This window comes from Diabrotica virgifera, chromosome 5, assembly GCF_917563875.1.
Source record: "Diabrotica virgifera virgifera chromosome 5, PGI_DIABVI_V3a".
Taxonomy (NCBI): domain Eukaryota; kingdom Metazoa; phylum Arthropoda; class Insecta; order Coleoptera; family Chrysomelidae; genus Diabrotica; species Diabrotica virgifera.
Genome location: NC_065447.1, coordinates 257,480,231 through 257,496,819, shown reverse-complemented (window position 1 = coordinate 257,496,819; position 16,589 = coordinate 257,480,231). Strand labels below are relative to the sequence as shown.

At 33.4% G+C, this 16,589-nt stretch overlaps 1 protein-coding gene across 2 annotated transcripts in view; it reads left to right on the top strand.

The window, feature by feature from the left end:
* The window catches only part of LOC114324839 (xanthine dehydrogenase), a 57,382-nt gene that overhangs the window by 11,466 nt on the left and 29,327 nt on the right, over positions 1 to 16,589 (top strand). For both annotated transcript variants that reach the window (XM_050651864.1, XM_050651866.1), the window contains exons 3-9: positions 3,303 to 3,576; positions 3,996 to 4,205; positions 7,637 to 7,860; positions 10,294 to 10,396; positions 12,493 to 12,620; positions 14,229 to 14,516; positions 16,269 to 16,437. In XM_050651864.1, coding sequence (XP_050507821.1) covers positions 3,303 to 3,576; positions 3,996 to 4,205; positions 7,637 to 7,860; positions 10,294 to 10,396; positions 12,493 to 12,620; positions 14,229 to 14,516; positions 16,269 to 16,437 — 1,396 coding nt within the window. The remainder of the gene's footprint in view (positions 1 to 3,302; positions 3,577 to 3,995; positions 4,206 to 7,636; positions 7,861 to 10,293; positions 10,397 to 12,492; positions 12,621 to 14,228; positions 14,517 to 16,268; positions 16,438 to 16,589) is intronic.

Genomic DNA, 16,589 nt, shown 5'->3' with positions numbered 1-16,589 from the left:
TCCTTTCATTTGGACCATACTGTCGGTGGAAAATAGTGTCTCGCACGCTTGATTCGCAATTAAAAAACAAAGGAGTTTTGAATATTGTATTGCAAAAAGCTCTTCGGGATTTCATCAATCGATGTTTAAAGAATATATACCTACCTTGGCAACATTCAAATTTTCAGTTTTTCACATAGTCTTTGAGGGTTAAAAATGGCCGATTTCGCAATTTTTCAATTTTTAATCGCTTATATGTTAAAAACTATCATTTTTAGAAAAAAGTCACTAAAGACCTTTTCTGTTTGGAATAATCCAAAAAACCTAAAAAAACTTTTTTCTATGCAATAAAAATAATTTTAGGAAAAAAACAAAAAAAAAACGTTTAAAAAATTTTTGACCACCTTTTGGTCCTGGCAACATGGAAATTTGTTAAAAGGAGTCCTTTTTGAGTAAGATTGTGGAAAAAATCCGAATTAGAATATTTTTCCTAGCGGATGCGCAGTGGCTTTCTGGACTAAAAGCCAGAGTTAGAACATTGTCTGGTTGTACAAAGGCTAACAGAAAGCCAAAATTTGAAAAGTATGCAATTGTTGACATTTCAGAACAACAAACTGATACATACAGTTGAGTCCGCGAGTCTTTACCCGTGAGTCATTAATACCTGGCGAGATAAAACACTTACTTTTTATCTAGCATCATTCTCTTCCACGCATGAAACTCATGACAAACCAGCTGCCGTTTGTTATTAAGTAAAAACACACGTTATTTTTATGAACAACCTAGACTCAGTGCATTAAAAAGAGATAGGTACAAAAAAAGACGATTCGGTATGTTTTCATATTTTAAACACAATTTGTTTGACGTTTCTGCTTTGTTTACTTTTGTGGCTGTCAGTCAGTTGAATTTTTTGCGGTTTTTGTCGAATTTTTGCGTTTTGAAGTTTCTTTATATTACACAAACAGTTGTTTTCACAACTAATTTTATATTGGATTTTGAAATTTTAAGGTAAATAATTATATTTTGGCAATTAATATTTAAAACATGCAAAGCTAACGTCATTCACACATTAAAGAAATGATTGTGTTTAGATTTCCGTCAAAGTGAATAAAATAACAAAAATAAAATATGTTATTGAATTTTTTTTATAAATTGTTTATTTATTTATTAATCAATAATAATAAAAGAATTTATTAAGCTACTTCAAATGTAGCTGTAATTCTGCACAAAAATTTTGAAGCAAAACTTACATTTGACATTCTATATATTTGATAACGTCAAATTTTATAATAAAACCCGTAATCGTAACAGTAGCCACTTTCGGTCAGTTGTTGTTGCGTGAAATAGATTTCCGACTTATTTCGTATGCTTTAAATGATGACGCACGGGTAAAGACTCGCGACTCAACTGTACCTACATATGCACACATATGAGAAACAGATACTCATATGTGTGCATATGTATGTATCAGTTTGTTGTTCTGAAATGTCAACAGTTGCATACTTTTCAAATTTTGGCTTTCTGTTAGCATTTGTACAACCAGACAATGTTCTAACTCTGGCTTTCTTTAATTGTAGCATTTAACTACTTGTATCGCCGACCTGAAGATGATCTGAATAGTGTAGAGATCGAAACCGGTCGTCAAAGTATTATTAAATGATTGTGAGTAAGTCTGTGTTTCTTTACTTCATTTAATATGGACCCACATACGCAACCCATTCAATATTTTCATATTATTTTCCTTGGTCGACCCTATAATATTCTTCCATTTGGCGATTTGTCTTTTGCTATTCGTACTATTCTATTATCTGTCATTCTTTCTATGTTGATTCCATTCTATTTTTTTTCTTTTGGTCCACATGTTTATTTCCTTTATACCACTTCTCGCTCGTATTTCCTCACTTCTTACTTTGTCTTTTAGAGTTTGGTTTGTTATTTTTCGTAAGACTTCCGACTTCCATTTCTGCTGTTTCCAGCAGTCTTTTTGTTTTCACCGTATCTGCTCTTGTTTCCGTTGTGTACGTCATTATCGGTCTTATTGTTGATTTATACAGGGTGTCCCGAAAAGATTGTTCATAAATTATACTACACATTCTGGAGTCAAAAATAGTTCGATTGAACCTAACTTACCTTAAAATGTGTACATGTACAATGTACAAATGTGCTCATAAAAAAATTACAGCCCTTTGAAATTAGAAATTGAAAATCGATTTTTTTCAATATATCGAAAACTATTATTTTTTATTGAAAATTGACATGTATCATTCTTATGGCAGGATCATCTTAAAACAAAATTATAGTGAGATTTGTCCATCTCATAAAAAATTTATGGGGGTTTTGATCCCTTAAACCCCCCTAAACTTTTGTGTACGTTCCAATTAATTCATTATTGTGGTACCATTAGTTAAATACAACGTTTCGAAAACTTTTTTGCCTCTTAGTATTTTTTTGATAAGCGAGTTTTTATCGAGATGCGGCTTCTTTTTTGATATATTTACATAAAAATTTTATGGGAGTTTTGTTCCTTTAAACCCCTCAAATGTTTGTGTACGTTCCGATTAAACTATTGTTCTGGTACCATTAGTTAAACACAGTGTTTTAAAACTTTTTTGCCTCTTAGTCTTTTTTTGATAAGTCACCTTTTATCGAGATGTGGTTTCTTTTTCAAAATGCACATAGAATTGTAAATTATAAATAAATTTTCAGATTAACAGGCGTCTATAATCGTACTTAACCATATACAAATATGTGGTGGATTCGATAAATATTCAAAATATGTCGATAAACACTGGCTTGCCGAAAAAGTCCTAAGAAGCAAAAATGTTTTAAAAACAGTGTGTTTAACTAATGGTGCCACACTAATAAATATAATTGGAACGTACACAAAAGTTTGGGGGGGTTTAAGGGAACAAAACCCCCATAAAATTTTTATGGGGTACACAAATTTCACTTAAGTTTTATTTAAGATGCTGCTGCCATAAGAATGCGACATGTCCATTTTCAATGAAATATCTCTAAGAGTTTTCGATATATGAAAAACAATTAATTTTCATTTGTAACTTCAAAGGGCTGTAACTTTTTTTGTATGCACTATTGTATAAGTGAGGTTCAATCAACCTATTTTTGACCCCATAATCTGTGGTAAAATTTATGACCAATCTTTTCGGGACACCCTGTATATCCTGGTTTTCGTTTCCGTTGTGAGATATTTGTTTCTCCAGATTGTGTTGTTGAGACACAAGATGTCTTTCTCTTTTCCGATTCTCTGGATTACCTCTATGTTGGTTATTCACTAGCAGCTAATATTGCATTTTACATTTTAGTGTCTAATGCCACTCTTATCCTGCGATGGCAAGACAATTCACACTGTTGAGGGAATTGGTAATCCAATAAAAGGCTACCACAAGATCCAGAAAACACTTGCTGAAAATTATGGCACGCAATGCGGTTTTTGCACACCAGGAATGGTAATGAACATGTACGCTCTGAGTGAGTCTGGTGTCAAAACTGAAAGAGAAATTGAAGATTCTTTTGGAGGAAATATATGCAGGTGTACAGGATACAGACCAATATTAAAAGCTTTCAAGGAACTAATTGGTAATATACTTGTATGGTTCCATGACATATCGTAACGCCATAGTTCGTAACCCCACAAATGGTAACGGACAATTCGTCACGCCGTCAGTTCGCAACGGCGACATTTCGTAACGGCAATAGTTTGTAACTTTACTCTATAAAAGAAAAAATTGATACACACAAGTCGCAGGAATTTTTCCTGAATTTAATGACAAAACAGACGAATTTTTGTAACTGTCGTAGGCGTTGTTAGGAAGTGTAGCCTTTACAATATGATGGCGTTACCGTTGTCCGTTACCGTTTGTTGCCATTTGTAGGGCTACGAACTGTCGCGTTACGAGATGTCATGGAACCATTTACACAAAAGTACAATATTTTACTTGCTATTAATTTTCATTACAGGGTTATAATTTTTGAACAATAATATTCAATATTTTTAGACAAAGAACCTATTGCTGACATAGAAGATTTAAAGATTTGTCCTAGCACCGGGAAAACTTGCAACAATGGTTGTAAAAATAAGCAAACTAAGGTTCTGGAACTTGGTGATGCTAAGTGGGTCCAAGTTAATTCTCTGAAAGATTTATTATCTACTTTAAACAGGGTAACAACTACCAACTACATGTTGGTATCTGGAAATACGGCTAAAGGTAAGGTCTTCGATGGTTAATGCCTGGTTGCACCAACAGATCTTAAGCTCTAGCTTAACCCAACTCAGCTTCTAGATATGGGCCGCCTGAATTCTCACTTACGTTGTACCATAATTTTCGATTTTTATCTTATTACCAATTAGTTTATCTATTATTACGTTATATCATTCTTATTATATTATATTAATTCCTATCTTATTGTCGTCTTAAGCTTAAGATCTGTTGGTGCAACCAGGCATTAACTTTATATGAATTAACTTTATGTTTTAATATGCAATTAATTTCTATTTAATTTGAAGAGTCTGAAGAATGAATCCACCAAATGTTTATACAAACTCAGATTAGCTACCAAACTATAAAATATTGGAAAAAAACACAAGAGGGGGGAAGAACTATGCCGTCAAATAAAAGACATATTTTCTTGACGTATGGCATTTTGTGCTGCATTATTATACATAATGCAGCACTAGAAGTCATAGGGTATAAGGCTCCAACGAAACAAGATCCAGATCCAGAGTGGTGGGCACAAGAAATAAGAAAGTTGATAGATACCAAAAAAGCCTATTAAATCTGGCTTCAAACACAAATCTGCCAGAAGATTGAGGAACATACATTTACTGGAATAGGAAAGTTATGAAAACTGTGACCAAAAGAAAAAACGAAACGGAGAATAAGAAATATGAAGAAATAAACAGATATATGTGTGGAACTGAAGTATCTGAAGGATGGAAGTTTATAGGAAAGCTCAGAAAAGATCACAAAGAAACAGAGAGATTAAACTACATAGGTATGTCAAAGTGAGAAGAATATTACAAATCCCTATTGACGAAGCAAAACAATATTGCGAAATAAATTACAGAGACATAAGAACGGACCCAATAGACGAAGAGGAAGAACAATCAATCAGTTTGGACGAGATAAGATAAACCTTAAAAGAAATAAAAAACGGGAAACCCATAGAACCTGGCTGCTGATAATTTGATACGATGTTAAAATTTTAAGCAAATTCACTCCTTGTTTTTCTTAAAGTTCCCTCTCCTATCGGAGGTTGGATATCATAATGGCTATGATCATTTTGTTGGCTTTTGCTCTGAATAGTTGTAATGAACTACAGTTAAACCATTCTCTAAGTTTCCTCAGCCAGGAGATGCGTCTTCTTCCTATGCTTCTTCTTCCTTGGATCTTTCCTTGCATAATTCTCAGCAACTCATATTTTTCTCCTCTGGTAATGTGACCCAAATATTCCCGTTTTCTAGTTTTTATACTCTTCATAATTTCTAACTCCTTATTTAAACGTTGTAGCACTTCAACATTGCTAATCCTTTGAGCCCACTGAATTTTCAATATTCTTCTGTAACACCACATTTCGAACGCTTCTATTCTTCTTATGTGTTGTCTCTTCAATGTCCAAGCTTCTATTCCGTATAGAAATATAGAAAATATGTAGCATCTTAGAGCCCTCAATCTGAGAGGCAACTGAAGGTCTTTATTTGTAAGCTGAGTCTTCATTTTTATAAATGCTTGCCTTGCAGTTTCAATTCGGACTTTAATTTCTTTGCTTTGGTCATTTTTTTTGGTCATCATTAACCTTTCATTTCCATGTTCTGTTTTTGAGAGAATCATAAATTTAGTTTTTTTCTTGTTTATTTTTAGTCCGTATCGAATGCAATAATCGTTAATTCTATTTAGCAATTCTTGTAGTGATTCCAGGGTGTCTGCCATTATAACGGTGTCATCAGCGAATCTTATTTTATTTACTATTTTTCCGTTTATAGAGATAACATCACTTAGCTCCGCTATCGCTTCCTGAAATATGGCTTCACTGTACAGGTTAAACAGTAGCGGCGACAGAACACAACCCTGTCTTACTCCTCTCTTTATATTAATATTCTCGGATTCTTGTTCTTCTATCTTTATATTGGCCTTTTGATTCCAATACAGATTGATGATAATTCGTAAATCTCGTCTGTCTACATCTTTGTTTTTCAATATTTGTATTAGTTTTTCATGTCGGACCCTTTCGAATGCTTTTTCGAAGTCGATGAAACAGGAATGTAGATGAAATTCACTCCATGGCAGCTTAAAACGTCCTTCTAGAGTGGAACTGAAAACGTTATACTTTTGTTGACAGGCTTCATTTTTCTTACATACGACATACCGTATCATTCTTCACACTGTGGCTTGTGTCTCCTTGTATATCAGTTTTTCAGCGTCTTCCTTTATATTTAAATATTTATGGTATTCCTCTTTTATTTCTCATTTTATTTCTTCATGTCTCCAATACAGGAGCCTTTTATGGTGCTGAATTTGGTGTCCAATGACTTCTGTTTTTGTCCTCTATAGTTCGCTAGGAATATTTTTATATGGTTGTAATGGTAATGGAGCCCAAGCGCGGATTTTTACAGTTACTCGAGCGCGTCAGATTATCACACGGGTAGAAACTTTGTACCCTGTAAATGTACCTCTAGCATATTGGATCTTAATACAGGGGAGTTCGTTAAGGGGGATCATAAAAAAAAATTCTATCCTTAAAAAAACTCGAAATCGTCAGATTAAGATAAGGTAAGTTAAGTACATGCAGAACAGTGTATATTTCAAAAATCTGACTGTTTGAGCGGGGTGTAATTAAATGGCTCAGTCACAAAGTTTCACAAGAAAAACGCGAATATTTCGAGAAATAAACGTCAGATCGAAAAATTAGAAAATACATGTTCAATATTTTTCAAAAATCTATTGAATGATACCAGACACGATCCCCCACGGAGAGGGGTGGGGGTAAATTTAAAATTTTAAAATGAACGTATTCAAAATTTTTCAAAAATATATCTAATGACACCAAATACGAACCCCAAAACCCGAAAACTTAAATAGGAACTCCCATTTTTATTGCAGATTTGGATTCCTTACGTAAGAATAAGAAACTTTTATTATAGACATTTTTTCGAATTATGGATAGATGGTGCTATAATCGGAAAAACGATTGTTGGAAATGGAAAATTAAATTAAAAATGGAAAGTCTCCACTTAAATGGAAAACTTTACTTAACTTTTTTAGATCTTATGACCTAGTCTTCACAACTCAATAGGTCACCGTAACGCTCGAGTGACTGCAAATTTAGCATACTTTCCTCCCCTACTACAATGTTCTTTGCTGTTATTTAATTAATTAATGTCCAACTTTTGGTACAATCTATTTCTGTATAATTCTCTCACGCTTTCTTGTTCTAGGCACTTTTGGTTTTATATCCTGTCTGTTAATTTCTCCAATTCATATTCTTCTTTTAATTTTTGTGTTTTTACTACTCTTAATGTCTTAATGTGGTTTTGGTCTTTGATAAGTAATGATCACTGCCACAAGTGGCTCCTCTATATACTCATACATAAGTATTATATTTTTTAGTTGCACAAATATAAATATGTCAAATGTTTCAGGTGTAAAGCGCAGCCTTGGCAACGCAGACTTCTATATAGATATTCAGAACGTGCCTGAGATTAACGGCTATTCCATCACAGAAAAATGTCTAACTCTTGGTGGAAATGTAAATCTGACACAGTTGATGCACATATGCCATGAAAATTCCCAAAAAACGAACTATTCATTTTTGGATACTATTGAAAAACATCTTGCTTGGGTAGCGACTGTGCAAATCAGAAATGTAAGTTTGAATACTTTTTCACTTTATATACTGATACTAAGGCGCGTGGACGTCAATCAAGTTATATATGTGTGTTTTAATGACTTTAATAAAGTATTCGATAAAGTACGACATAAATAATTTGTAGCGGCAAACTACAATTACTACATATTTTTTAATTACTAGTTTTAATTACTAATTTTATTTACTAGTTTTTAATAACTTTTCTCCATAAACGAAATAATACGTCTCATTTAAAATTCACATTTGTTCCGCTCGTAATATACAAAAATTCTCCTAAATCTCTTTCAGTTTTATGTAGGAAAAATGAAAGAATACCCATGAACGAACATATAAAACACGCTGTATTTTCCTGTCACCGTGTCACACAAAAAATTGGCCAGCGCAAGTACATGCAATAATTATTGTTAGATGTATTTGCACTGGACAATTTTCTTTGTGACACGGTGACAGGAAAATACAGTGTGTTTTATATGTTCGTTCATGGGTATTCTTTCATTTTTCCGACATGTTTCTAATCACATCATCCAGACCGAGCAATAAATCAGTTTTAAATGCCTTCAACTTCTTAAAACATATGACGGCAAAATTAATGAGTTCAGTCGGTCGGTCACAAGCCTTCGGTTGGAAAAGAATAACATACCCTCTTCGAGAATTCTTTTTACGCTGTTTACCAAATTAAATACAGGGTGTCCAGAAACTTTACCGACAGACGAAGATAGGAGATTCTTCAGATAATTTTAAGACAATTTAGCTTAATTCACCTAGTCCGAAAATGCTTCCTAAGGGAGCTAGAGCTCTTTGAAAATGGCGTCTTGTAATTAGTTTTTGTTAAATACCTCCAGAACGCTTTAATTTAGAAAAACAAAGATCGGCGCGGTTATTTATCTTCCAGACATAAATCGATTTCATCCATTGTGAATACTGATCATAGGCGTCCGTTTTGGGTAGGGCAACAGATATTTTATCACATAACTTTTTTGTCTTTAACTTTTAAGCATTTTTGACACTGGATTATTAAATTGCAAGGAATTCTAGTACTAAAAGCTAGTCTTGCTTTAAGTCAGTAGGACACACGGTTTTCTAGAAAAATCGATTTGAAAATTTTTCGTTTTTTGAATTTGAAAAAAAATTGAAAAATTAAAAAAAAAACGGTGTATTTTACCAACTTAAAGCAAGAGTAACTTTTAGTACTAGAATACCTCATAACTTAATAATCTATAGTCAAAAATGCTTAAAAATTAAAGACAAAAATGTTATATGCGATAAAATAACCGTTGGCCTACCCAAAACGGACGCATATGACCCGTACTATAAATTCGCAATAAATGAAATCAATTCATCTCTGAAATATAAATAAACGTATCAGTTTTCGGATTTCTAACTAGGTTTTTTTTATTTTTTTTTGGAAATTAAAAAAAAAAGAAAAATTTTTAAATTGATTTTTTCTAGAAAACGGTGTATCCTGTAGACTTAAAACAAGAGTACCTTTTAGTTGTAGAATACCTCACAATTTAATAATCCAGAGTCAAAAATGCTTAAAAATTAAAGGTAAACAATTTATGCGATAAAATATCAGTTGCCCTATCCAAACGGTCGCCTATGACCGGTACTAGAAATTCGCAATGCATGGAATCGATTTATCTCTGGAAGATAAATATGTGTACCAATTTTTGTTTTTCTCAATAGAAGAGTTCTGGAGTAATTTAAGAAAAACTAATTACAATACGCCATCTTCAAAGGGCTCTAGCTCCTTTAGGAGCATTTTCGGACTAGGTGAATTGGGTTAAAATATCTTAAAATTATCTGAGGGATCTCCTGTCTTCGTTTGTCGGTAGAGTTTCTGGACACCCTGTATATTATTGACACACAGTAGTTTTACGTTATATTTATTTTTATTTTATTTGTTTCCGTTGACAATAAAGTTATCACACGCATGCAACCACAACCACGGAACAAATTAATGCATGTTTTCAAATCAAAGAAGATGGACTAGAATAACCTTAGGATCATATTAAATTTATTCTATAAGCAGAGAGCAAAACTACGGAAACAGCTATCAGAGGGCAGCTAAAATAGCTATTGTGGGTGAAAGAGCTGGAATAAAGATAAATGGAGTTCCGATTAACAACACTAGGTATGCTGAAAATATTGAAGATCTTCAGAGATTGCTAAACCGTCTCTGATAAATAGAGTTCTAGAGAGACCATTTCTAATAAACGGAACCAATGTCGAACGAATAAACAAATATGTATTGGAACAATTCCACAAATGATGGCTTCCAGGAAATCAAAATCACAATAAAAAAGGGTAAAGCAAATTTCAACAAAATGAGAAGAGTGCTCTGCACAAGAGCTTCACAGTTCGAGATAAGGCATATTTCAGCTACAGAAAGCTTTTCATTTTGTATTATAATGTTTTTGTTATTTTTAGGTCGGCAGCATTGCAGGAAATTTAATGATAAAGTATAAAGACAATGAGTTTCAGTCAGATGTGTTCATTTTGCTTGAAACTTTTAAAGCCTCAATTATAACAGGTACGTATAATTGTATTTTATTCTAAATGTAAATGAAAAAAATCTCTTCTCTTCTTATTCTTCTTCTTCTTCTTCTTCTTATATTAGGCCTTAACCGATTTTGAGCTTGTATTCGTAGCTGTGATGTTGACTGCCAGCTATCTCGCCACCTTTTAAAGGGCCTTCCTATTGGACTTGGAATCTATGGATATACGGGCTATTCTCTCGCTGTCCATTCTCGTCACATGCTGATTGAATTCTCGTCTTCTCTGTCTTCCCCACCGTACTATGTCTTTTATGTTACAGAGATCTCTTATTCTGTCATTCGGTATTCTGTCTCTCAGTGTTTTCCCAGTTATTGACATCAACGTTCTCATTTCTGATGTTTTCAGTATCCTCTTGGTTTCTGCTGTGTCACATCTTGTTTCTATCGCGTACGATATGATCGGTCTTACACATGATTTATATATGCATACTTTCCCTTCCAGCCTCATATCTTTATTTGTCCAGATGACATCCCTCAGACATCCTGACACGTAATTGGCTTTATTTGCTTGCTTTAGGACGCTTTCTTTAACATCTACATAACTACATATTTCGATTCCCAGATATTCGAATCTCGAGACTTGTTCAATTAGTTCGTTGTTAATTACTAATTTGCATCTTATGGGTTCCCTTGACACTACCAGGGATTTTGTCTTAGCTGTTGATATTTTCATGCTGTAATTCTTCGCCACTGTATTGAAAATTTGTGCCATTCGCTGTAGTTTATCCTCGTTATCGGAGATTAAGATTGCGTCGTCAGCATAACAGAAGATTTTTATTTGTTTTTCTGCCATCTTATATCCTTTTCCAGTATTTTAATGTTTTCTATGATTTTGTCTGTTCCCCTTGATTACCGAGTTGATTTTTACTTAGTGAGTTACTACATACCCGATGTTAGTTCACTTTCGACTTTTATTCTGGTTTTGTTTTTCGTATTGATGTCTTTAATTATCCTCATTATCTTGTTGGGCTGTTTTTTTTCCTTTAGCAATCTTAGCACATCTAATCTTACACAATCGAAGGCTTTGGTCAGATCTATAAAGCACATAAATGCAGGTTTATTATATTCCAGTGCTTTCTCAGCAATTTGTCTGGCTATAAATATGGCGTCTATTGTGGACCTTTTTTCCGAAAACCTTGTTGTTCTTCACTAATTGTGTATTCTTCATTTATTTTATTGGCAAGTATTTTTGTTAACAGTTTAAGAGTTGTGCTCCGCAAGGTGATGGACGGTAGTTGGTACGGCCTTTGCTGTTTGGTATTGTCCTGTCTTGTGTATTGGTATTGTTATACTCGTCATCCACTGGCCACTGGTCTGGTACACGCTGGCTACATTATTATTTCTTGAAAGAGAATCTCTATGTTTTCGATTAAGGAAAAAATCTTGACTATACATTTCAATTTATTTTTTTTTAAATTCATTATAAATTTAACAGCAGCTCGAAATATATCAGTTGACTTAGACCAGGGCTTCTCTTGCCCTCATCTTGCATTGTAGGATCAATTGTAGAAGTGTAATATTTATTATTACGCATAATGTAAGTAAGCTCTGAATCCAAATTAAACTTCACTTAGATGTTCTTCTAATTTGGTGTATATGCGCGAGTGAATGATAGTAAGGAGTACTTTAAGTACATGGCTCATCAAATTAATTAATCTATGTTCTTAATTAATTAATCTCAATTAATCTCACATTTCCTATCGTTGGCTTATTTGAGAAGTGGACTGGATATTGATAGCAGCTAGTCTTTTGGTAAGTGAGCAATCTCATAAATGTTGTTGAATAGATTAATAAGAGCTGGGATTTGGTGTAAGTACTGCTAATAGCTCTAAATTTTCACCATGCACTTCATCAGGTCCTGACGATTTCCCATCTTTCATTCGTTTAATGGTTACTTTTACTTCGTCGTTTGATCTTCTTGATTTGTCTTCTATTTAATTGTAGCTAAATCTGGCATTTGGGATGATTTAGGGGAGATCTGCATAATGAAAGTAGATATAATGAAAGTTTCTCATTTCTAAAGTCTAATAAGTATTGATAGACATATATAATACAATAGTAAAATTTTTAGTTGATGTTCATGGTAAAGAAACATCCACCACTGCTCAAGAATTTTTGAAACTGGATATGACAAAACGTGTAATCAAGTCCATAGTATTACATTCTTTGGCTGATACCTTAAAATTTGGTTCCTATAAGGTAATTGTTTAGTTCATTAGTAACAAAGTAAATATAGAAATCCACAAGGAAGAATTTCCTGCGAAAACAAAACGATTTCGCTCTAAAAAGAGCATCATCAGTGTTGCATTATACGTGTGCATGTGCAGTGATGGATGGAATCCCTAAAGATCTGCCGTAAGGCATTATCCGACCTTCTACGAAGTACGTGGGTTGTTGAGTGAAATGTCTTCACATTGAAAAAGGTGAAAGTCAACTCAAAAATTTTAGCAGATTTTTATCAGCTCCTTTGGATTTTATATTTAATATTCTAATTAAAAACATTTAGTCGGCATTTAAAAAGTTTTAACCGACGTATTTTTGGTGGCTTAACATCTAAACCTTGCAAGAACACTGATGATGTTCTGTTATATTTGTAGCCCTTTTAGAGTTTTTTAAAATAAATATACCTTTTATATAGAGCTTTAAGATACGATACAATATCGATACTTTTTAAGTATTGAGTATTGTATTGGTTATGCCAATGAAAGATCGTATCAAGTATCGATATCGGCAATACATTCTTATAAAAATATCGTATTGATATTGATTTCGATACGATATCGATACAATACTCAATAAAATATCGACATAAAAAGGATTATACGTCTGAGCTTTGTAGGCCCTTTATGCCCACTTTTGCATGCTTGGCAAATGGACATTATTCTAAAAATATTACGAATATTGCTTATAACTTACATATATATTCTTATAAAGATTAAATATGGCTGAATGCTTCTTTGAAAGTCGACAAATACTTACTAACTCTGTATTGTTTAAAAACTACTTTTGAAAATATAGGGAAATCCCCGGAGATTCGGAATAAATCGCAATTCAGTATTTGTTAAAAATTATTTTTGAGTCATCATCACTTACTTTTATAATATTGCCACAAATGCCACATGATATAAACAGTGCAATCATAACAGACATTTACTCACTATCAAGAATTTCAAGTTCATACACTCAAGTGTAAAATATTATAACAGCTGACGCTTGGGTTGCAGATCACTTATACTTTTATGCAATAAATAATTATGATCTAAATACATAATATTAAATATATAAATAAATATTCCACAAAATATAATCAAACAACTGTGGCGTTTTATTTTTTTTCTCGATATCGATATTTTCAATAATATCGAGGCAAGCGTATCGACAATACAAGAGTATTGTATTGATTTCAGATAATGAGTATCGTATCTCTTTGGTTTTCGATACGATATCAATACAATATCGATATTTTTATCGAATATCGTGAAACTCTACTTTTATAAAGAAGCTTTTCCATCAATTTTTTTAGTAAATATAAAAATATACAAGTATTAATTTTATTAATTAAGACAATTTTGTTGTTGTTGACCACCCGACTAAGTCGGTCAGCCAGACTGTCGGGTACAACTTTTTTTTGTCGTACAACAAGCCTACACACACTCCAACGGCCGGACCCAACGTTGTCTGACCCGTCAATCGGGTGGTCAGGTCGGGACGTGTGTATGCCTTGTATGACCATTTTTTTTGTATGTAAATTTTTCGAACTATAGATTCCATAGAACCTAATAATATATTGTCCATTTTATCTTTTAGATTATGAGAAGAGCACAAAACGCCCATGCTTTGGTAAACGCTGCATTTTTGGTGGAACTGAATAGCAAAAATGTTGTCCAATCGGCAACAATTGTATACGGTTGTATTAATAAGGACTTTATACATGCGAGTGCTACAGAAGCTCTACTAAAAGGGAAAACCTTATTTAGTAATGACACTTTACAACAAGTTTTTGACTCCTTAAATAAAGAACTTGACTGCGACTATGCTCCACCTGATCCTTCTCCAGAATTCAGAAAAAATCTAGCCATAGCTTTGTTTTATAAGGTTAGTATATATATAGACCTAGTGTATTTATTAACAAGTAATTGGACTTCGTAAGTCCTAAGTTTTCACCCAAAGTAATCTAAAGTAGAACTGGAAGTCGATATTTGAACTCTTCGTGTAACTTTGCGTCGATTGATATAAGATTTTACTAATTTTGAGTCAGTTTTACTAAACTTTGGATAATTATTGTTTAAACAGAAATGATTTCAAAACAGCAATTAAAGATTCAACTCAACTTTTCAATACGCTTCGATTGATGTGCTACATGTACTATTTCTGCGACTATAATGGCACTTCTGGTTCGAACATTTTAACCGGAAATGATATTGAAACCAAAATTTTACATTTTTCTCATCTTGTTAAGGCACGTTGAACGATATATCGCTTATACTATTTCGGTGACTTTAAAACAGTACTTGCGGTTGCAACTCTAAAACCGGAAGTCCAATGTCTAAGTTCTCATCTTTAATACCATCCTTGAGTTATCAGCTTACTTTTGACACCAAATTTGTCATTCTACCTGTATTAATAACGGAGGAGTTGTATTTACAGACAGAAGGAAACCGGAAGTATATATTGGTTCTCGTCTTGCGAGGGCGCGTCGATTGTACTATTCCGGTGACCTTAAAACAGTACTTCTGGTCGCTTATATAATGCCGGAAGTCCTACGTCAAATTTCTCACCTTTAGTACCATTCTTGGATCATAAGCTTTCATTTGGTACCTCATTTATCATTCTCCCTAGGTATACTGACGGAGGAGTTATATTCGCGGTCGGACGGACAGACAGCCTAGGTCAAATTTCTCACCTTTAGTACCATCCTTGGATTATAAGCTTTGATTTGACACCTCATTTGTCATTCTACCTAGGTATAGTGACGGAGAAGTTATATTCGCGGTCGGACGGACAGACAGCCTAGGTCAAATTTCTCACCATTAGTACCATCCTTGGAATATAAGGTTTCATTTGACACCCCAATTGTCATTCTACCTGGTATAATGAGGGAGGAGTTATATTCGCGGTCGGACGGACAGACGGACAGATAGCCTAGGTCAAATTTCTCACCTTTAGTACCATCCTTGGATTATAAGCTTTCATTTGACACCTCATTTGTCATTCTACCTGATATAATGACGGAGAAGTTGTGGTCACAGACAGACAGACAGACGGACGTGGATAATTCAAAGTTTTCACATTTTTCCAAAATTAGGTGAAAACAATATAGTCACTTTAACTAAGGCATAAAGTTCTTTTCATGAGCATTTTTCAGTGCGTCACAAATGATAGAAAAAAAGGTTAGTCGGTGATAAATACACATTTATGACATTTATTCTAACATGACATTTTAGTTAAATCTGACAGTTGTCACATTTTATTTGCAAGTTGGTATAAAAATAAATCAATTTTGTTTATTGCATTTATAAAATGGTATTTTCTTTGATTTGTATAGTTATATAAATTGTACAGATTAAATTTTTTTTAAATAGGATAATATGATATTATTTAATATTATATTATTAGCGCCATCTATTGACAACTAGATTAAATGTTATAAATTTCACCGACGAAATGTAATCAGAGACGTGGGTTTTTTGTCTGTCACATACAATTTAATGCGTTAGAGAGAAATCGAAAAACTGTGACGCACTGAAAAATGCTCATGAAAAGAACCATAGTACCTCGCGCATGTATTTACTCGAAAAAAAATTTAAATTCAAAAAGTTAAAAAACGATTTAAATTAACTGTTCCAGTTCATTTTAAAAATATGTCCAGAAGACATTGTATTGGAAAAGTATAAAAGTGGTGGAACCTTACTGGATCGACCAATCTCAACTGGAACTCAAGAATATGGTACTAATGAAGATGAATGGCCTTTAACTCAACCCATTCCAAAGTTGGAATCTCTAGTACAATGTTCTGGTAAGTAAAGAAAGTCCATTTGTCTGAACAACACACTTTCAATTTGTATGTGTAGGAATTTGTACGCAATTTGTTTGTGTAGGATTTCGATCCTGAAGATGATCGGTCTTAGCGGAAAACGCTGTAATGTGTACGTCTAGAGATCAACAGGC